The sequence below is a fragment of the Callorhinus ursinus genome, unplaced genomic scaffold (assembly GCF_003265705.2).
Source record: "Callorhinus ursinus isolate GAN/ISIS: 27379988/994484 unplaced genomic scaffold, GSC_fseal_2.0 scaffold9, whole genome shotgun sequence".
Lineage (NCBI taxonomy): Eukaryota > Metazoa > Chordata > Mammalia > Carnivora > Otariidae > Callorhinus > Callorhinus ursinus.
The window spans coordinates 23995297-24019044 of NW_027397071.1; the positions used below are offsets into that span (position 1 = coordinate 23995297).

Sequence of the window (23748 nt, forward strand, 5' to 3'; positions counted from 1 at the left end):
GACTTATTTCACTTAGCATAATCTCCTCCAGTCCCATCCATGTTGATGTAAAAGTTGGGTATTCATCCTTTCTGATGGCTGAGTAATATTCCCTTGTATATATGGACCACATCTTCTTTATCCATTCGTCTGTTGAAGGGCATCTCAGCTCTTTCCACAGTTTGGCTATTGCGGACATTGCTGCTGTGAACATTGGGGTGCATATGGCCCTTCTATTCACTACATCTGTGTCTTTGGTGTAAATACCCAGGAGGGCAATTGCTGGGTCATAGGGTAGCTCTATTTTTAATTTTTTGAGGCACCTCCACACTGTTTTCCAAAGTGGCTGTACCAACTTGGATTCCCACCAACAGTGTAAGAGGGTTCCCCTTTCTCCACAACCTCTCCAACATTTGTCGTATCTTGCCTTGTCAATTTTTGCCATTCTAAATGGTGTAAGGAGGTATCTCTGTGTGGTTTTGATTTGAATTTGATGAATGATGAACATTTTTTCATGTGTCTGTTAGCCATTTGTATGTCTTCTTTGGAGAAGTGTCTGTTCATGTCTTCTGCCCATTTTGTGACTGGATTATTTGTTTTTTGGGCGTTGAGTTTGAGAAGTTCTTTATAGATCTTGGATACCAGCTCTTTATCTGTAGTGTCATTTACAAATATCTTCTCCCATTCTGTGTGTTGCCTCTTTGTTTTGTTGACTGTTTCCTTTGCTGTGCAGAAGCTTTTTATCTTGATGAAGTCCCAAAAGTTCATTTTTGCTTTTGTTTCGCTCACCTTTGGAGATGAATCTTGAAAGAAGTTGCTGTGGCCGATGTCAAAGAGGTTACTGCCTATGTTCTCCTCTAGGATTTTGATGGATTCCTGTCTCACATTGAGGTCTTTCATCCGTTTTGAGTTTATCTTTGTGTATGGTGTTAGAGAGTGATCGAGTTTCATTCTTCTGTATAAAGCTGTCCAATTTTCCCAGCGCCATTTATTGAAGAGACTGTCTTTTTTCCTTTGCATATTTTTTCCTGCTTTGTCGAAGATTATTTGACCATAGAGTTGAGGGTTCATATCTGGGCTCTCTGTTCTGTTCCATTGGTCTATATGTCTGTTTTTGTGCCGGTACCATGCTGTCTTGGTGATCACTGCTTTGTAATAGAGCTTGAAATTGGGCAACGTGATGCCCCCAGCTTTGTTTTTCTTTTTCAACATTTCCTTGGTGATTTGGGGTCTTTTCTGATTCCTACAAATTTTAGAATTGTTTGTTCCAGCACTTTGAAAAATGTCATCAGGATGGCATTGAAGGTATAGATTGCTCTGGGTAGCATTGACATTTTAACAACGTTTATTCTTCCAATCCATGTTTGCTCATTTTTTAAATCAGGTTGTTGAGTTTTAAAAGTTCCTTATATATTCTTGATGTCAGTCCCTTATCAGATTGATAGTTGGCAAACAGTTTTTACTGTTTTTTGATGCACAAAATTTATATTTTTGTTGAAGTACAACTTAACCTATTTTTCTTTTGTTGCCTCTGCTCTAAATCCATATTTGAATGATAGTTTACCATATTTGTACATTGCCAAAGCAATTTTCAAAAGATTCAAAACTAAACATTTTGTCCCTCTATGTCCTATTTCTTATTAATATGGGAAAAATATTATGTTGAAAATCTTATTTCTTTCAAAATATGTTATATTCTGTTCCAAGCCATAATACAGTTTTTGCTACAACATCTAGAATTTTCTTCCCACTTGAAAATATCTTTTGAATTAAATTTCAATTCAAAATTTGGTTAATTTCTAAGACTTACATATATTATAGCCTCATCTTTTGATGATAATCAATAACACATTATGATTTGTATATGTTTATAAAAAAATAGCTTTTATGTTCTGTTGGTAATATTCCCTGTAAGGTAGCACATATTCAGAAAAACTTCAGACATGAACTGACTGCATGACATATTTGTAATCAGCAATTTAAATCATACTATCAGATGCAATTCTAGTTTAAGCCTGTAGTTTTCTAACATCAAGAAAATTATGAAATTTTGTTACATTTCTTTAAATGTTAGTCACAAACAGCAAGATTTATATCATTGTTTTTATTTATACTGAAATACTTATTAAAGAGCCTGATATGCTGCATGTTTTGTTTAAAATGAAATATGTTAATATCATTTCTGAAAATAGAAAATGCATGAAATTTTTACTATTGGGAATATGTTGGCATCAAGTGGATCTTGATTAAATAATCACTCGAATCCTAATTGCTAAATTCATTGGTATTTTTTCAGTCTTTATCGTGCTTGAGTGTATCTTGTTTGTCATTGTTGGCCTGTCATCCTCTTTATGTTCTCTCCTCCCATAGCTTTCCCACCACCACTCACTTTTGCCTCTCTTCTTTCTTGTTTATTGTTTTAGTCTTCTTATCATTTCTGAATGTTTGTATTCCTCTGAGAATCCCAAGTTTTTGCTTTTTAAAAGCTGTATTCAAATGAAGGGTCTCACTTACATGGCTTTAGGAGGCATCTGTACAACAACAGATCCTAATGTAACTCTAGCCCTTGCATGTTTCCACAACCAATAATTTTTAAACCTTTTTAAAAATTATTTTAAAAATTATTAGCACAGTATACCAAGAAGTTCATAGTACAGAATTACATTATAATATGGGTAAACACATTACCCATATAATCACGGCTCAGGTCAAGATACACAATATGCCTGTACCCAGAAGTCTACCCAATCACACCTGACTCCCTTGTCCTGAGTTTGTGGTAGTCATTCCTTTGCTTTTCCTTATAATTGTGTCACCTTCATTTGCCTCTCTGATCTGTACAGTTTAGTTTTCCCTGTTTCTGAACTTTGAATAGAGTGTTCTTGAATATCTTTGTCTCTTCTTCCTTTTGTTCAACATTATTTTAGTAAGAGTAATCATTTTTATTGTTGTACATATTCCATTTTATGAATATATCACAATGTATCTATCCACTCTAATATTATTGGTCATTTGGGAGTTTGTGGATTGGGACTGTTTTGAACAGTGCGGTGGTTATGAGCAGTCTTGTGCACTATACTGACCACATGTACATGTTTCTGTAGTGTGGAATGTTTGTGTCATAGAGCATGCAAATCTTCAACTTTATTTTCCAAAGTGCTTGTACCAGTTTAAACTCCCAAGAGCGCATATGAAAGTTCTTGCTTGTTCCATAGCCTCTTCAACACTTGGTGGTGTCAGATGTTTTAACTTGTGCCGTTCTGCTGGGTATGCAGTGATACTTCAGTGTGGTTTTAATTTCCATTTACCTGATTACTAATGAGTCTGGCCATTTAGATTTCCTCTTTGTAAAGGTCTGCTAAAGTCTTTTTGTATGTATTTTTCTATTAGTTTTTTTCTTTTTCTTTGGGTGTGTAGTTCTTTATTTATTGATGTTACGTTTTGCACATACCTCTTTCCACTCTGACTTGTCTTTTGTTGTTTTTAAACTTACTGTGTCTTTTGATGAGTAGACCGGTAGTTTTAATGGACAGTAAACCACTCCACCTGAAGTTTCACAGGCACTTCAAATTCAACATGTTTAAAATTATGTGTTCCTAGGGGCGCCTGGGTGGCTCAGTCAGTTAAGTGTCTGCCTTCGGCTCAGGTCATGATCCCAGGGTCCTGGGATCGAGCCCCATATTGGGCTTCTTGCTCAGCGGGACGCCTGCTTCTCCCCTGCTTGCTGCTCCCCCTGCTTGTGCTTGCTCTCTCCCGCTCTTCCCCTCTCTCTCTGTGTCAAATAAATAAAAAATCTTTAAAATAAAATTATGTGTTCCTATTTCATCCAAATTTTTTTTTCTTTTTGTATCTCTAGTCTTGATCAGTGGTATCATCTCTTAACGGATTGTTCAACCTAGTAGGAACTTCACTTAAGCCTTTCTTAACCCTCTACATCAAGGCTATATAGAGAGAGTATGTAAACTTTCAACTTTACTAGATAATACCAAATTCTTTTACAAAGTGCTTGTGCTAGTTAACATTACAAGCATTTTACCTTCTCACCTACTCTTGTAGTTTTGCTTTCAGATAATTTTTAATAACTCATAAAGACTGAAGTATCTTGCCCAACTCCTCAGTTGGGTACAGTTTGGGACTTCAAAAGAGAAAAGTCCTGAATAAATCTAAAACTAAATCAAAGGTAATTTTAATTTCAGAAACTTTTCTTTTAATCTCTCTTAGCTTTTCTATTCCCCCAGGCCATTCTCTGAATTCTTCTGTCCCCAGCCTTACCTAAACTATTGCAGTAACTTCCTAGTCAGTTATCTCTTCTCCAGCCTCAGCTCTTCCACAGAGCTATCCGAGTTAGCTTTCTGAAAAATAAAAACTTTTACTGACTGCCTTTTACCTAGAAAATCATATCAAAATTCCTTAGCATAAAATGCTTAGCTTTTCATTTTTGCCCAAACCTGCATTTCCCATCTCATCTCTCAGCATTATCTCCTCATCCTCCCTCCCTACCCCTTACAGACACACACACACACACACACACACACACACACACTTTTCAGAATTTTCACATTCTCTCAAAATTCTGTACCATTCTACAAGCTACTGTGTCTTCCTAAATTGTGTTTCTCTGTACCCCCTAGTCCTCTGCTTTTAAGGTATTTGTTCTTCCTGAGTTGTGCTTGACTAGCTTGCTAGTAATACATTTTAGTAAATGTGTTTTCAGTAAATGTCTTGATGATTCAACTTTCATTCATTTATTTACTTATTACATGCAGATCCATAATAGATCCCATAATAGATATCTTGCTAAAATCTGAAACTCCTTTCTCAATTATAAGAATAATACATTTTAGGTCATTCTTAGTCATGAAAATATTTTAGATCCTTTGCAAGTTCCACTAGGGGGAGAACTCTGTCAAATATTTTGTACTTCAATCTCTTCAGATCAACTCTTCCAATTAATGTAACTCTCTTGCGAATAAATTTTTTTTCCCATAAACCAATTTTTCTCAAACTCTTAATTTAATAAATTATGTTATTATGTAATCTGTTGATATAATTAAGACCTGCTTTTTAAAGTATTTATGAAAATTATACTTTTATAAGTGTCATTATTTAGATAAGGAAATACATTAGATGAACAAATACTCATTTTTATAAACATTAGCATTCAGTGGTAGATACACTTGTGAGACTAAAGTTTATTAAATTTGATTTCAAAGATTATTTAGTCATCTTGAAACATTTGGCCTGATTTAAAGTTTATAATCTTTCCATTATTATTTGAGATATCTGCATCTGTAATATACTTAAGATTTTTATAATAATGCTTTTCCCCCTTGTCTTTGGAGGAGCTGTTTTATATTAGTGTCTCACAGTAAATTTAGCCTTTTGTAAGTATAGCAGTTTTCAAATTTTAGCCACCTACTTAGAACTATTTGAGAAAGTTATTAGCTAGGTTTCCTCCTTCTCAAACAGAATGTCACTTTACAGATGGATTTTAGGTCACCATTCTATTATAATGCTTGTCTCAAGCAGATACACACCTATAAAATTAAGAGGTTAAGCACTAAGGTTTCATTAAATATAAAAATTATACCGTGTATATAATTTTCGTATCTTTTGACCATTCAGAGTTACCATTATTAATTTTAAATACTATATAATCCTTTCATTTCATTCAGATCTTTATGATTTTATTAGATAAAGCTCCTTTGGCCAAATTTCTATTCAAAATAATACTACTATTCAAATCACTATGCTCTTCTGCCACTTCATGTTTCACAAAACAATTATTTCTTGCCATAAAATATACATTTCTTGTTATTCTTGTTGTCCACATTCTCCACCATAGTGGAAGCTCAGTGAGAGGAATTTTTGGCCAGACATTCAATTGCTGTATTCCTCAGCGCTTGGTATATAATGCTTGGTACATAATCATCGCTCAACTATTTGTATTAGATGTTAAATTAATACAATAATTCACTCATCTGCTGTTTCTACAAGTGATTTTTAACTGTATATTCTTCGAGTATTCAAATTTTTAAAATTCAGAGATTATCACTGTATTCACAAATGCATCAATTTGCATAGCCTCCTCAACATTTGGTGGTGTCAGATGTTTTAACTTGTGCCATTCTGGTGGGTATGCAGTGATACTTCAGTGTGGTTTTAATTTCCATTTACCTGATTACTAATGAGGCTGGCCACTTGGATTTCCTCTTTTGTAGAGGTCTGCTAAAGTCTTTTTGTATGTATTTTTCTATTAGATTTTTTCTTTTGTTATCATTAGGTCACTGATGAGGATGATAGAATGATTTCAGACTCTGTCTAAATGCGTTTATCATCTTACAGAAGGAGTGACTGAATGTGGATCTCTTCTTTGAAAGGTTGTTGAATAGAATTTAAACCTCTGAAAATTCATGTATGTTTATTGTTGGTGTCAATGGCTTCAGTTACATCTGAGGTGATGCAAGTTGTTACCTTTTAAGGGAGAATTTTGTTTTTTTCTTCCTATCTGCCCATATACTTTACAAGCTGATTTTCTGGCTTCTTTGTTTAAGTAGCTGCAAAAATAAATATGATAGAACCTGATGAGAATAAAAAGCTTCAAGAAATTTAATTATTATTAAGAGCAAGAGGATTTTAAATCCTAAATGACTCTGTGGTCACAACTTTTTGTCTTTTTGTTTTCTCATAATTGCTAGAGATACTGTATTTGTTAAGAATTTAAGATCTTGAAGTCAAACTACTTACCAAGTATCTTTGACAAGTTACTTAACCTATCTTTTTATTTATTCATTCAGAACTAAGGATCTGAAAGTTTTCTGCTTTAGAGTTGTTGGTGTTAAATGAGAAAACATTTGTAAATCATGCAGATTTGGGGAAAGAATTCTCTGCTAGGTACTAGTAAGGGCAAAGAGCCCAAGGCCGGGAGCTTGTCTGAGTAGAGTCCCTGGGTGAAGTAAGAGGGGAAGTAGAGGAAGTCTGTGAGGTAAATAGGGCAGATTATGTAGGGCCTAAGAACTTTGACCTTTGTCTGAGTAAGATGGAAAGTCATTAGAGGGTTTTGAGCATAGGAGTGATCAATTAGTAGACATTTAACCTATTAAAAAAATTTAATTGAACTTGATTCAGAAAAAAATGCTTTTAAGAGTAATTCATAGTATTTAGGAGGGAGGAAATGGTGGTTAAAAAGTATTTCCTCCTCTTAGTGGAATTTTCCACCTTTATTCTGTTGATCCAAATGTTATTTATTTGTCCAGGGCTTTATTTTTATATTCACACTAAATAAAACTTGCTCTACTTTGCCTGTGGTGGAACAAAACACAGAAAAGTTAATTTTTGCTCAGGTGATTGAAGAAAATAGGTGGGAATTAAACTCAAGCTCTGTGATATTTAACCTAGAATTAAGTTTGTATTTTGGTTTTCATAAAGATAAGCATATTAATTTGTCATAACCATATTAAAAGCTTCTGTGGGTCAAGCACATCTATAAAATTAATGCTGCTTTGTTATAAGTAATGGAAAATTTTTAATTTAAAACAGTGTAGTTCTACTCAAATCCAACGTTTTTTTCTTTTCCTGGTACCCAGTAACATTTACCCACTTTTGTTAGTTTGCCCAGCAGATAACCTCTAGGGATGCCTCAGATGGGCAATACCCCAACCACTCTTGGCTTAAGAAACACCCACTCAAAATTCTGTTCTGACCTAAAATGAGTGAGTTAGGTTTAAATCAGTGTGCCCAGATCAGTATGCCGTTTTGGCAGAGATGGAGAGGAAGTGATAAAATCTTTATCACTGAACTTTAAAATACGTGTTTTATAATAATGTTAAATTGCAGTGACATTACTAAATAATGGAGTTTATCATAAAGCTTTGTGATCAGTTTGTGCTTTTCAATTTCCTGAGCTAATTTGTTAATAGTTTCACAACAGGTGGTAGTTTATATGCCAACTCTTGGCTAACAAACTTCTTTTTGGAAGATTTTTTTCCCCCTTGAAGTACAATGGTTTCCGTTTTGAGCAACTTACTTAAATATTAAAGTATCTTCATTTTTCTTAAATGATTTTCTCAAAATTTTATGCATTTTTAAATTAAAAAAATAGCTACTCTGTAATTTTATCTAGTTTTAACAGTAATTCTCAACAGACGTTAGGTATGTAGGATATTTTATTCAGCTTGCTATGTAGTCATTAAGGATGATAAAATTCAGTTAAAATTTTATTTACTTAAGTGCTCAGATTCTTTGGTATCCAAATTTAGTATGCAGTTAAATATAAAGAAATTAGGTACCTAGAGGTTTTTAAGGTATTGCTGTATTTAGAAATGAAGAATATCATTCAGATACCTAAGACGAGCTCATAGTAGCATCTGAAGAATTAGTGAAGGAGGATTAGACCCTTAAATACCATAATATCAGCAATCTCTTGGTGTTAATAAAAGCTAATTGATGTACACCTAGCATGTACATCTGGGTTTCTCATACCATTCTCTAATGAAGGAAACCAAGGCTCCTCAGAGAAATAACTGATTCCACGACTGGGACAGGAAATATAGTAAGGACAAAGATGAGCCCAGACACCTTGTAATACTAGAGAAAGGGCTTAAAAACAAAACCAAACCCTACATTAAAGGGGCAGAAGAACCAACAGAAGGAGTTCCTGATGGCCAAAGGTAGAACAAATGAGGAAAAAATGTTTAAAGTCATAGTAGATTTTAACTCGTGGTATAAAATAAATACCCATGAGTCCACTGATATAAATAGTGATTAAATAAATTAATAAGTGGGAAAGAAGAGATAAATCTCTATGCAGAAGAATTTCAAATAATTGTTGTAGATAATTCTGTTCTTGAGGAGAGGAAGAAAAAGCCCTTTTCCGTAAGTGTGGACTATGCACAATGACTTCCCTCCAGGGGTACAGTATGGAAAGGGCAGGAAAGAAAAGAGTAACTTCACAGTGGAGAAACTTGACAGACACTGCCTCACACAGGTAATCAAGGTCAACATCAGTAGTTATCAATAGTATGTACTATGGTGTGATGAAAATGGTAGTTCTGTAGTCTTCCAGTAACCCTAAACCCCAATCTTAACATGAGAAGAAATATCTGACAATTTTCGATGGTGGGGCATCCTACAAAATATTTAACCAGTGCTCCTCAGAGCTCATCAAAAACAAGTAAAGTCTGAGAAACTATCACAGCCAACAGGAACCTAAGGAGACGTGATCCAGAATGTAATGTAATATGGTATCCTACATAGGATCCTAGGACAGAAGAAGGACATTAGCTTAAAAACAAACAAAAAAACTCAGGAAATTTGAATTAACTTTAGACTTTGGTTAGTAATAAGGTATCAGTATTAATTCATTAATTGTAACAAATTTACCAACTGATGGAAAATGTTATTAATAGGAGAAATTGAGTGCAGGAGGTATATGGGAACTCTCTGTCTTCTCATTTTTTCTGTAAATCCAAAACTGTTCTATAAAAATTCTATGGTAAAAAATAGTTTATGTAATTTCATGGTTTTTAGGGACCCCTGGAATTATACAAATTTAAGTATTTGTCACAAAATTGCTTTGTTTCTAATTAAACTATGATTTAAAGAAATATTTTCTAGCTTTTGGACCTTGTGCAAATGCTGATTTTTCATGTGGGCATGTAGTTGGTCCCATGAGAAAAATCACTTTAAAATGTTTGTGTATTTGTGTGCATATTTCTCTTCTCAAATAGAATTAAATCAGTCTTAGCATTAAAAAATTTTTGAATTTATTTTCTCCCTTCCATACTTTTCAGATTACCTTATTATTTTCTTAAAAGTATTTATATGTACTTTTTTCCTAGTTACTAAACCTTAAAAAATATTCAAACCTTTTTGTCCATGACTTTAAATTACAGGAAACTGTTTTAGAAACTTAGAATGGTACATGATATGAGTATGATTTGTTTTTAGATCTGTCAAATGAGTCACCTTGAAGTCACAGAGAGGCTACCATTTACCACATTTACTATTATGATTAATTTTTCTTAGGGCAAAGTACAAATCAGTAATAACTTACTAAAGCTTAGTGGTTGCTATTGATGTTTCAGTAAGGTTATGTTGATTAATCACAGTGATTACTTATCAACTGTCAGGGATTTACTCAAATCATTGGGTTTTCTTCTACTATAGTAATTTCATATGCAGTTATAATTTGCTTAATACATTTTGCTTTAATATATGCATTGAAAATACCAAATTAGGACTTAAAAATTGTCCCCCTGCTGCAAGTTAATATGGTTGCCTCTGTGACCGTTGAACATAGTTTCATAATATAGCCTTGAAAAAAAAGTTTTATTTAACCTTAAAAACAGTCAAGATATTGCCTTCTTATGGTCTCTGAAATAGTTTAATTTTTACAAAGGAGAGAGAAAGAGCTTGGATGTATCTTTAGCATAGTCACTCTTTGTGTTACATTTTTCATCTGTGAGTGTAATTTAAAATTTTTTTAAAATGTAAGCTTTACACTTGCATTTGAGACTAAGCAACCTGCATTGTGTCATGACCCTTCTAATACCACAAACTTTCTGTAATACTACTCCCAGTGAAAAACCCACATCCTATGTATAACCTTAGATTTATTTTGAAATCTCTATGAAGAGAGCATAGAGAGATTACTAATTGTTTCTGTTATTTCCTTTAAGGGTGTGATGTCTATTTGTAAACCATGTTTTAAGTTTTAATATGTGAGGTTTAAAATGTTAAACTGTATTAAGTACTGATTTCCTATTCTAAAGTTATAAAAATGGAATAACTAATTGTAAGTTTCAGCTGAGAATTGGGTGGTATATTAAACATCTGTAGAACATTTCAAGAAAGGAAAAAGCAATAGTACTTCCAGTAGCCAATACTTCTGATACCACTGGCTAGGAGAATACTAATAAGCAAATGCAAATTTAATGATAAGCCACTTTTTTTTCTGTTTTCTTGTTGTTCTTGTTTTTACTATTTCCTTCCATTTTAGACTTATTTTGTGTTCTTGTGAAACTTCTTAAGATGGATGCCTAAATCCAACATCATTTTTATTATTTAGAAATATTGGTAACTACTCATCAATAGTAGAATTGTTAAGCCATAGTAAATCCATACTTGGAATAGTCTATCTTTAAGAAAGAATAAAGATCTGTAAGACATAATAAATGAGAAAAACTATAGACAGAATGTAGATCATAATTCCATGTGTGTGTTTTTAAAAGTATATGTGTGTGTATTACTTGTTTTACACATATTTAAATACATTAGAGTGTCTGCTGTGATACCTATCAAACCTGTTGACAGTGTTCCCTCTGGGGAGAGTAGAGGGCTTGGTGCAAAAGAGTAAGGGGCAGGAATTCACTTTTTACACTATATGAACTTATATTATTACTATTGTAATTTTTTAAATGAGTATACATTTAAATAACTTTTAAGGTAATCATTGCTAGAATGGAAATAAGAATTAGAACTTTCAAATAGTCATAGGAAAATAGCCACAAAGACAACTTGGTCCATCTAGCAAAAGTACCATGCTTATTCTGTGGCCTTGAAGTCCCTGAGTTTTCTGGCTCCTGCCTACTTTTCTTACTACATTATCATCACACTCCACTTTACGTGTTATGCTCTAGCAACACCATCCTTCTTTTCATTTCTTGAACCAAGGTTATTCATTCCTAATGTAAGGCTTTTGCTCTTACTCTACCCTACATTTGGAATACCATGCTCCCTGAGCTTCCCCTGGTGGTTCCTTCTTATCATTTCTTTTTAATTTAATTTTATTATGTTATGTTAGTCACCATACAATACATCATTAGTTTTTGATGTGGTGATACACGATTCATTGTTTCATATAACACCTAATGCTCCATGCAGAACGTGCCCTCCTTAATACCCATCACCAGGCTAACCCATCCCCCACCCCCTCCCCTCTAGAACCCTCAGTTTGTTTCTCAGAGTCCATCGTCTCTCATGGTTTGTCTCCCCCTCCGATTTCCCCCCTTCATTTTTCCTTCCTTCTCCTAATGTCCTCCATGCTATTCCTTATGTTCACAAATAAGTGAAACCATATGATAATTGACTTTCTCTGCTTGACTTATTTCACTTAGCATAATCTCCTCCAAGCCCATCCATGTTGATGTAAAAGTTGGGTATTCATCCTTTCTGATGGCTGAGTAATATTCCATTGTATATGTGGACCACATCTTCTTTATCCATTCATCTGTCGAAGGGCATCTTGGCTCTTTCCACAGTTTGGCTATTGCGGACATTGCTGCTGTGAACATTGGGGTGCATATGGCCCTTCTTTTCACTACATCTGTGTCTTTGGTGTAAATACCCAGGAGGGCAATTGCTGGGTCATAGGGTAGCTCTATTTTTAATTTTTTGAGGCACCTCCACACTGTTTTCCAAGTGGCTGTACCAACTTGGATTCCCACCAACAGTGTAAGAGGGTTCCCCTTTCTCCACAACCTCTCCAACATTTGTCGTTTCTTGCCTTGTCAATTTTTGCCATTCTAAATGGTGTAAGGTGGTGTCTCAAAATTCAAAACACATTGAGATACCGTATCATCATTTTTATCTCAACTTAGAAGTCACCCACTCATAGAGATTTTCACTGACCACCTTTGTAAAATTGGCCCCTCACACTGTTACTCTCTATTTTATGATCATGTTTTATATTATTTATGACTCTTGTCAGGGCCTTTAATTATCTTCACCTTAAGAATTAATTCACTCCCACATATAATATATTAGAACCTTGTTTATCTTATTTACTGCAGTATGCCTTTTGGCTGGCATATAACAGGTGCTCAAAAAATAATTGCAGGATGAATTTTAGGGGGCAGAAAACAGTCATGTATAAGGGAGTTTGATATTCTATGCCATAAGAGGTAGTAGAATGTTCTAAGGACTGTATATGTAAAGATTTAATTTATTTAAATAAATGCCACCACAGAAGTAGATTGAAATTGATCCTATAATTTCCTATCCAACCATCTAACAAAATAGTAAATAACAGGGTTTTGTTTTTTTTTTTTTTTAAGGCAAATACTTTTCTACTAAAAGCAGCCTGAGAGGAAAAGGAGCAAAACCTAGTGCAATAAACTTTAAACATGACAGCTAAGGGAAGAAATAGACTAGACTAGAGCAAAGAGGCCTAGCAGGGCTTGGCTTCTAACCTCAACTGTCTCCTTCTCCTATCCCACTCACCAAGCTGTATAGGTAAGTCAGCAAAATCCCCAGAGGAATCGATTCATCATATCCCAAATGTGGAGAGAAAGAAAATGAGTATTTTCTGACTGAAGAATTGTAAAGATTTCTGGAAGGAAAAACCCAAAGAGATTAAAAAGTGAACATCTGAATTTTAACTTAAGTGAAGACCTTGGGGACAACACACTGAATTTGGGGAACTCTATGAATCCTAAACCCAGGTTTTGACATATATTCCCCCAGTTAGGTAATACAGATATTTAATAAAATCTTCGACGAATAAACAGAGCCCTTGTTTAGCCAGGTTCTTCCCTTCCCTGTGCTATCCCTCAGGCTATAGAAAAGTCAGAACAAACTTGAGCTTGGAGAGTAAAGAAAATAGATTTTAAATATGGTGAAAGGGGAGTTAATAAGTAACCCATATTCTTAAAGCATTAGGAATATCTGGGCACTCACCTAGCTATGAAGAGAAGAAATGGCAAGGCAACTTGGTTTATATTATTATAGTGGAGAAAGAGAAAGAAACACCATTTAAAAAAGATCCCAGCCAAGAAGAAAGGTAAATCAAGGATAAGAAAGGAATTACAGATGATTCTCACTACAAAACAAACATGAATTCAATAAAATTAAGAAATAAAAAGATAAAATGATTAAAAAAAAACTGAGGTAAGAATTAAGATTGTACTGCTAAGGAAACAAATTGAAACCCAGTACATCATTGCAGAAACAACAAAAGAATAGTCTATTCAGTAAACAATGCTGAAAAGTGGAATATTGGCATAGAAGAAAAGCTTGAGATGGTCATTGTGAATGCAGGGATTAAGAATGTAAAACAAGTATTAGCTAGCAGGTATGGATGAAAGGTAGATAATCTAACACTAAAGATAACTGGTGTCCCGCAACAAATGGAAAGAAGATATATTCAAAAATATGAACAATTCCACATATGAGTAAAATCGTGGTACTTGTCTTTCCTTGACCGACTTATTTCATTTAGCATTATACTCTTTAGGTCCATTGTGTCGTTGTAAGCAGCAGGCTCTCATTCTTTTTTTATGACTAATATTCTTTTGGGTATATATACCACATGATTTCTCGCATATGTGGAATTTAAGAGCAAAACGGGCACCTCGCTGGCTCAGTCAGAAGAGTGTGCAACCCTTGATCTTGGGGTCATAAATTCAAGCCCCATGTTGGGTGTAGAGATTATGTAAATAAATAAATAAACCAAAGAAAGAAAAAAGAGACAAAAAAACCCCAGACTTAAATACAGAGAGCAAAGTGGTAGTTACCAATGGGGAGATGGGTGGGGGAATGGATGAACTAAAGAGGATTCAGAGTACACTTAACTTCATGAGCACTGAGTAATATGTGGACTTGTTGAATCACTGTATTATACACCTGAAACTAATATAACACTGTATGCTAATTATACTTCAACTAGAAAAATATATAACAAGAAGTCATCCCTAAAATTCAGAAAGATCCAAATATACAAATCAGAAGAATACCCTGTGTTCTAGGAAAATTTGACACAGAATACTGCATAAACACTTAAAGCAGATTACGCCCAAAGTTGTATGGGAAGATTGAGGCTTCTTGTCCAGATCTCTCACCGCATATTCAACGCCAGAGGCCATTGGAGCAGTGGCTGTGCTGCACTCCAGTAAGATAGGCACTAGCCGCATAATGGTGCCTTAAATTTAAATTGACTTAAATTAAAGAAAATTAAAATCAGTCCCTCAGTCGTACTAGCTCAGTAGCCTCATGTTTGGGCATTTATTTGGGCAATTAGGATTGCAGTTCAAGGTACACAGATTTGGATAGAAACCTGACTCATGTTCCTTGTATTTTCTATCAATTTCAGCTAAAATTCAAGATTTAATATTATCTTTATATCTTTTCCTTTGTGTGAATTATTTAAGGTAAACGTATAATTTTACAGAAACAATTATTTCCCTTTTTTAAAAAAGCTGGCTATATGTATTCCAGGATGTTAACACTGATCATTAAAATTGTTTTTCTCTACTTTTTTCCCCTCAGGCCTTTAAATTCCTCTATATAACAGGTGAACTCGAAATCATAAGCTAAAGGTGATGAATGTTTGATGGAGGAGCATATGCAGGGGAAAAAAATGACTCAATAACTGTATTATTCACAGCCAAGCCAAACCATCTCGTTGAAATTGTTGAGAGGAAATTAATTTTATAGTATGGGTTAATAATCTCAAATGTATAAAATATTATTGATACTATCTTTATATGGGCTGTCTTTGATTTTATACCTTGTTCTCCCTTGACTTCATATGGGAAGGAGTTACTGAATTGATAAATAATTATAATTTGGTTTTTCATACTGGCCTTCTCCTGTACTTGATAAAAATGGCTGGCTCCCTATCAAATTCCAGGACTATAATAATCTAATAAGTTAATAAAACTTCTTGTTGACAAAGTCAGCTCTTTATGTTTCTTTTAAACAAATGAGAAAAGAAATATGTAGCCAAGAATACTCTATCCAGCAAGGCTGTCATTCAGAATAGAAAGAGATAAAGACTTTCCCAGACAAACAAAAACTAAAGCAGTTCATGACCACTAACCCAGCCCTGCAAGAAATATTAAAGGGGACTCTTTGGGGGGAAAAAAGACCAAAAGCAATAAAAACTAGAAAGGAACAGAGAACATCACCAGAAACACCAGCGTTAACAATGGCACTAAATTCATATCTAACAATAATCACTGTGAATACAATGAAATATTACTTAGCCATCAAAAAAAAAATCTTGCCATTTGCAACAACATGGATGAAGCTAAAGTGTATTATGCTAAGTGAAATAAGTCGGAGAAAGACAAATACCATATGATTTCACTCATACGTGGAATTTAAGAAACAAAATGAACATATGGGAAGGAAAAAGAGGGAAGCAAACCATGAGACTCTTACTGATAGAGAACAAACAGGATTGATGGAGGAAGGTAGGTGGGGGATGGGCTAGATGGGTGATGGGCATTAAGGAGGGCTCTTGTTATGATGAGCACTGGGTGTTATATGTAAGTGATGAATCATTTCATAAATTGTACACCTGAAGCCAGTATAGCACTATATGTTAACTAGTTGGAATTTAAATAAATTTGGGGGAAAAAATGAGAGAAGAGCATGTTTTATCAGTGAGATGAATATATAGGAAGCTGTCTAGTCATCTGATGCTAAGGAAGACATGACAAACTTTGACAGCTAAGGATTGTACTCCCCAACTTTGGCTTCCTATCACTCTTTATGGAGGGTCCGGGAAAAGATATATGAATCACACATAAAATTGTCAACACCATTTTTAGAACAACAATTCTAACACATATCCTGCTGTGGTTTGTCTCACAAATATGGAAGTAGGAGTGAAACCTGATTTCTACCCCTGGCTTTTTCCATGTGATCCTTGATAAGTTAGCTTCTGAGTCTGTTTAGTCCTTGAGTGCTGTTGGATCTAGGCAACACTTAGGTCAAGCCACCTATGAGGATAAGGCACGGGTCCAGTGGCCATGGAAGAAAGAGGACAGCTTATTAATTTATCAATCTGGAGAAAATCCTGCTAAGAGAAAGAAGTGGTGATAAGAATCCAGAGTATGAAAATAATAGGTCTAGAGCATATGGTCTCTAAGCTAACAGAAGAGGATCTCGAGAAATAACAATGCTGGGTTGTAGAATGACAGGCAAGAAGATGAAATGATGTTTGCTTCGATTTAGAAAGGCTTTTTGAAACTAATTCTTCAAAAGTCTCAGTATCCCAAGACAGCACTCCCAGTGTTTATCATTAGTAAACAGGATATCATCATATATCCTTTCCTCATAAGCAAAAGAGCAAGATAAAAGCTGCTTTATACTGCACAAGAGCACCTATTTGGTATTTAACTTTGTGGTATTAAAAACAAAAACAAAACACAAAGCCAAGAAACAAAAGCAGAGATGAATCTTTCACTGAGATGATAAACCCTCATGACATGGAATATGAGGATATTAAAATATAGCCATCCAGAAGATGAATCACATTTTTTTCAGCTACAGTATTCTCCAGCTCTGAGCACTGTCTCACTGAGCAAGGTGAAGCTAAGTGGCTGTTTGATGCTTTCCTTTTATGACAAGTCCTCTCTTTCTTAGTGATTTCTTTGTGACTAACTCTGTGCTTTTCCCAGAATTTAAAGTCATCTACCTATGACATAGAATATTTTCACAGAGACAAAAAAGCTAAAGGGCTTTTGTGTATTTAAAGTATGTGAAGTATGGGGAGAGTTCTTTGGATCTCATAGGGACTGAAGAGTTAAACTCACAGGTTAGTCTCTTAATAAGAGGCAAAAAAATATAACTACTAATATTTATTATGTTTCTCTTTTATCAAATATCTATAAATAATATAATAAGTAAGTGTTTACTGGTATAATATATAAAATGCTGTCTTCTAGTGCTGTTCCTATATATTTTCTTAGTCTTTGGCTTCAGATATTTAAGTTTCTGCCCTTGTCGTCTATGCTTCCTCCCTTAACCAACCATTAAATATACACTATATTAGTTTTATCCTGCTGCCTATTTGGTTTGAAAAAAAGGAATAAAAACAGAACTGTACTTGGAGTTTTGTTAGAATGGGAAATTTTTGTATTTTACCTTGTATAATATAGTCTCTAGACTTGGACTCTTAAAAATATTAACAAAATCATGACAAAAAAAGCAGAGGGATATTACAGATTAAAAGAGATAGAGTAACCAAATGTAACCATAAACGTCGGTTTGATTCTGGATGGTAATAATCCGTTTGGGGCCCTTTGAAGGGAATTTAAAGAGCTACATATTCAATGATACTGTGGAATTAAACTACTACTTTTTAAAAAAAAAAGATTTTATTTATTTATTTGACAGAGACAGAGATAGCGAGAGCAGGAACACGAGCAGGGGGAGCGGGAGAGGGAGAAGCAGGCTTCCCACTGAGCAGGGAGCCCGATGCGGGGCTCGATCCCAGGACCCTGGGATCATGACTGAGCCGAAGGCTGATGCTTAACGACTGAGCCACCCAGGTGCCCTAAACTAGTACTTTAAGTGTGATAATGGCATTTAGTTATGTGGGACAGTTCCTTATTCTTAGGAAGTGCATGCTGAAATACATAGTAGTGAAATGTCATATCTGCATTTTACATTCAAATGGTTCAGAAGATATCTATACATATAGAAAGAATGAAAGCAAATGTGGCAAAATAGTAATCCGTGAATAGAGCTGAAGGGTATAAGGGTATCATACTACTTGAACTCCTCTGTAGATCTGAAGATTCTGAAAACTGAAAAGCTCGAGGAAACTTTGGCAGGATATAAGTAATAGACTAGGTGCTTTTATGTTTTGTGTTTTCAACTACCTCAAATATGCATCTAGTACATTAACTGCATATTAACTGGTTAAATTCTAAGAAAACTCAAAAACTTCTAAGCAAATTATCCGGTCACACAGAGTATTAAAAAGCCAGTGGCTTGAAACACAGCTTTTAAAATCTGCTATCTTCCTGTCTCTAAGGAAGTGTCCTTCCTGTGGCAAGATAGGGTAAGTTATAACCAGCATTAAAAACATAGATAAAGAAATAAACACAAATGGACTCTTAGACATACCTCTTATAATTCCACTTAAAAATTGAGGCTTAATTTGTAGTTTAAACAAACCTGAGCCCCTGCCTCCTCTTCTCTCACCTCCACAATAGTTTTTAATATTATACGCTACTCTTTCTTCTAAACAGTTGTTCAAGGCAAGTTAACATCATATTCGTCTCAGTTTTGTTGCAATATGACACATGAAAAACATGCTGCTTAGAGCTATAGAGAAAACGTTTCACATTTTTACTTAATTCTTCTAGCTCGATGCACCAGCACATTTAATTATTCAACTTTTTAAAGAATATGTTGGAGTACAGTAGATGTAGGTGATGATATTTCTGATTAAAATGTCCGCTTTCTACTGCGACTGTATACACATTGCACAAATAAATATTCACTTATTTCCCGCTGACTATAGCATGTACTGATTTTCCAATCAACTGTAACAGAATATGTGACACATCTTGGGCACATTCCATCTCTACCTCCTTCTTTCCTGGATTACAGCTCCCAGTGGTTGCAGGGATAAAACAGATGAATGTGTATGTATACCTAAGGTCATTAAAAAACAATCCAAGTAGGGGGTGCCTGGGTGGCTCAGTTGTTAGGCATCTGCCTTCAGCTCAGGTCATGATCCCAGGGTCCTGGGATCGAGCTGTGCATCGGGCTCCCTGCTCAGCGGGAAGCGTGCTTCTCCCTCTCCCACTCGCCCTGCTTGTGTTCCCTCTCGCTGTCTCTCTCTGTCAAATAAATAAATAAAATCTTTAAAAAAATAAAAATAAAAAACAAAAAACAGTCCAAGTATCAAACACTGCTCTTTTTTGCTAAATATTTTACTAAATATTCCTCTACACGCATTTATAGTTATATTAGATAACATAGTTTTTTGACTGTATCAACCTGTTACCTAAAAAAAAACTTTAGAAAATTGGATCCCTTATTTATTGGCATATCCCCTCATAGAAGTTGATACTTTTAATATTCTGCTGGTCCTCAAATCGTTGGTTTTTCTTTATTCTTTTAAAAGTTATCTTAGTATTCAGTCGTAGGAGTCATATATATGGGATTTTTTCTGATCCTAAACATTATTTAGTTCCTCATCATACATTACTAAGCTTTAAAATAGTAATATCTTCTGTTTGAGAGCTAGGTTAACCAAGAAAGGGATTTGAGTTCAAAATGAACCACCCTCTGTAGACAGGGAACTGACCAGCTGAAACTAACATAGAAATAATATGAAGTGAAACTGAGAGCAGAATTGAAAGAAATTAATTTAAGAAACCTTACCAGTTTTCCTTTGTTTTAAAATATATTCACTCTGGAAATGTAGAGACTATTTGTAAATAAGTTTATGAGTCTTGGTCATTTACCAACATTTGCCATTGTGGTGGTAGTTAAAAGAAATATTTACCCTTTTTTATGTGTAAAATAAATTCTATAATGAGTCTAGACTTGTAAAATATTATTTGAGATTCTTAAAAGGTAAAAGTATTTTATAACTGGCATATAAATAAAATTTTGAATTTGTGTTTAAAAAATAGTTCATTTTCAAAGGTGGTACAAACCCAGTGTCTTTTAAGTGTAGGTCTACATACTGGCTATATCAGAACCACCACTTGTGTAGCTTTCAAAGTGTACAGATTTTTCAAAACCCATTCACAGATACTTAGAATTCATTAGGTCAGAAATAGATTCTTTAATCTGTGTGTTTATAAAACTCCCAGCCATAGTCATCTTTGGGAATTACTGTTTTAAGCATTTCCTAGGTTATGTTGTTTATATTATTATATTCATTTACTTAGCCATATTTTTTTAAAGATTTTATTTATTTATTTGAGAGAGAGAATGAGATAGAGAGAGAGAGAGCATGAGGGGGGAAGGTCAGAGGGAGAAGCAGACTCCTTGCTGAGCAGGGAACCCGATGCGGGACTCAATCCCGGGACTCCAGGATCATGACCTGAGCTGAAGGCAGTCGCTTAACCAACTGAGCCACCCAGGTGCCCCTACTTAGCCATATTTTTTAAAAAATATGTTAGATAGGTTGTTTTTATTGCAGATAACAGAAAACTACATTCTGGATTTTATTTATGGCTTAAAGGGGATTTATTGGCTCAGGTACCTGCAAAGTCCAGAAGTACGATATATTTCAGGAAAAGTTTAATTTGGGTTCCAGCTTGTTGCATTAGGCATGATTCTGAAAGCTCTGCTCTGCTTGTCATGTTTGAAAAAGATTTATTCATTTTTAAAAATAAAAGTCAAAAATCTAAAATAAATAAAGATTTATTCATTTTTGAGAGAGAACATGCGTGTGAGAGTAGGGATAGGGGCAGAGAGAGAATCCTCAAGTGGACTCCCCACTGAGCACAAAGCTGGATGCAGGGCTCGATCTCAGGACCCTGAGATCATGACCTGAGTTGAAATCAGAGTCAGCCACTCAACTGACTGAGCCACCCAGGCGCCCTTCTCCTTCTCATTTTTTATCCTTAGGAGGTTTTCCTCATTGTGCTAAAATGGCTAACAAATGAGCCTTATACCTACTTATAATATCCAGAGTAAGAAGCTATAACCCATAATTTCCAGTAAAAGTTTTGAGAGTCACACTATTTGAGCAAAACCCGAACCAGCTACAGTGCAAACAGATGTGATTATCCTGTTTGGCTTCAACCCTACCAACCAGGGCCTTACCTGTGGGGTTAAGGATGGGGATAATTCCTATCCTATGACCACTACATAATGAAGGAGAGAAAATAGATCTTGATGTAACCATAAAATCTACTCTAAAATACTATAGAGATGAACTGGAAGCCTAGTCTAAAATTATATTGTTTTAATGAAGTACTAATTTGATTTTAATATTTTTCACTTTCTTAAATTTCTAGTAAAATATGAAGAAAGTACTAATCTTAGAGCAACAGGTAGATTTTAGATGAAGAATCAGTAAGTAACCTGTGGGAGATAAATACCTCTTCACATATGTAAATGAACTACAGTATGGACTAAGTGCTTGCTTTCTGGTGGGGGGAGGGGCAGGCATGTATTGTTTTCTTATTGATGACTTCTTCCAGTATTTTACAATGAAAATTTTCAAGCATACGGAAGTTGAGTTGTATAGTGAACATCCACCACCTCCATTCTGGAATTAATATATATTTTTAAAGATTTTATTTATTTATTTGACAGAGGGAACACAAGCAGGGGGAGTGGGAGAGGGAGAAGCAGGCTTCCCACCAAGCAGGGAGCCCGATGCGGGGCTCAATCCCAGGACCCTGGGATCATGACCCGAGCCGAAGGCAGACGCCTAACGACTGAGCCACCCAGGCACCCCTGTAATTAATATTTTTATATATTTCTTTTATCCATTGCTTCATTAGATACTTATCCATCTACCACTCAAGCTGTCTTATTTTTTGATACATTTCAGAGTAAAGTTGTTATACTCTATCCTAATCACTTATACATACATTTCTTTAGGTTGTTTTTTTTTTTTAAAGATTTTATTTATTTGACAGAGAGAGAGAGACAGCGAGAGAGGGAACACAAGCAGGGAGAGTGGGAGAGAGAGAAGCAGGCTCTCCACCGAACAGGGAGCCTGATGTGGGGCTCGACCCCAGGATCCTGGGATCATGACCCGAGCCGAAGGCAGACGCTTAATGACTGAGCCACCCAGGTGCCCTGATCTTTGGGTTTTTGATGACCTTTTGACTAAGAGACTCATACATGGAACTCTATAGCTTAAGGCTTTAATATGAATTAGATTATTATAGACATCATGATGGTAATTGCTAAAATAATTACTGAAAGATCCAAGAGTGAAAGTGAATTTAAGCCTTTTATAAATATTACTTTATGTTCTCTTAATGTAAAGTTTCTTTTATCACAAGATGAAAAGTTATACATTTAAGGTCTGTTCAGTGAAATTACAGAATTACCAAACTTGTTGATGTGTTGGAGCTCTTTAAGTTTGTCACTTACCTAATTAGTTTTGCTTAGGAAACCACTTAACTGGCAATCTGTTGTTGTTATCAGCTAGACTAAAAGAAAACGTCCAAGAAAAATCCAGGTTCCTGGTAAATTTATTAGGATAGCTGACATTTTCCCACCTGCTTATCAGAAAGAACCATGGACTTGCTTGAAAATAGAAAGCTATAAAAATTTTTGCAGAAAAGATTTTTAAACATTAGATAATTGAATAAACTGTCTCAGAAGTGAAATTAAATTGCCCGCTTTTTAGAATATAATAGTTAACTGGATAATTGTTTTGGCATTGTAAATGTGTATTTAGTTACCTTTAAAAAGGACCCTAAAGAGCTTCAAATCAGCATATTTAAATGAGAGCCCATTTGCAGAACATGAAAACCACAGACTTTTAGATAAAACGTTATTTATATATTTTAATTTATTAAATAGCATTTAGGACATCTCTCAGTTTACTCCAGTGTTTGAAATACCAGTTATATTCCCTTCAGGTGGACTGTTAAATCAGAATACCTAATTCAGAGCTTTCAGACTGGTGTGTCTATCACACTGGTATGCTTGCTGCTAATGTGTGTCAACTGTGCTGGGATGGGGTCACTGCAAGAGTGTAGAGCTGCTTATTTACCCTTCCTTTGCCCTCAGTTTAGTCAGTGTGCCTTACAAGTTGTTACTTGGGTATGTGTGTGTTTGTGTGTGTCTACAGAAATAATGGTTTAATGGGCATCAGAGATTTTTTTTTTTTTTGGTAAACTTTTGACTTTATGTAAAAGCTTTTCAGAAGAAACCTAACATTAAGCTTATATACAGTAATATTTAAATATAAACAATTATATGCATTGTGTTTCATCAAATATATAAAGTTTTTCTCTTTGAAATTCTGCCTTTTTTCTACAATGAATAGAAATTCAAGGAACACCTGGGTTTTTTAGTCATAAAGTCTTTAAGAGGGCTTCT

At 34.8% G+C, this 23748-nt stretch overlaps 1 protein-coding gene across 12 annotated transcripts in view; it reads left to right on the forward strand.

Moving 5' to 3' along the window:
* Window positions 1-23748, forward strand: part of EVI5 (ecotropic viral integration site 5) — a 196548-nt gene that overhangs the window by 138216 nt on the left and 34584 nt on the right. Inside the window, exons 19-20 of one of the 12 annotated variants that reach the window (XR_003208420.2) lie at window positions 13035-13212; window positions 15244-15645. The exons of 9 other annotated variants lie outside the window; for them this stretch is intronic. Coding sequence is in view for 2 of the 3 variants with exons in the window: in XM_073896300.1 (XP_073752401.1) it covers window positions 15244-15291 (48 nt within the window). In the remaining variant the exon portion in view is untranslated. Of the gene's footprint in view, window positions 1-6262; window positions 6335-13034; window positions 13213-15243; window positions 15646-23748 lie in introns of those variants that run through there. 2 more of the 12 variants (XM_073896300.1, XM_073896302.1) reach the window with 2 other exon arrangements.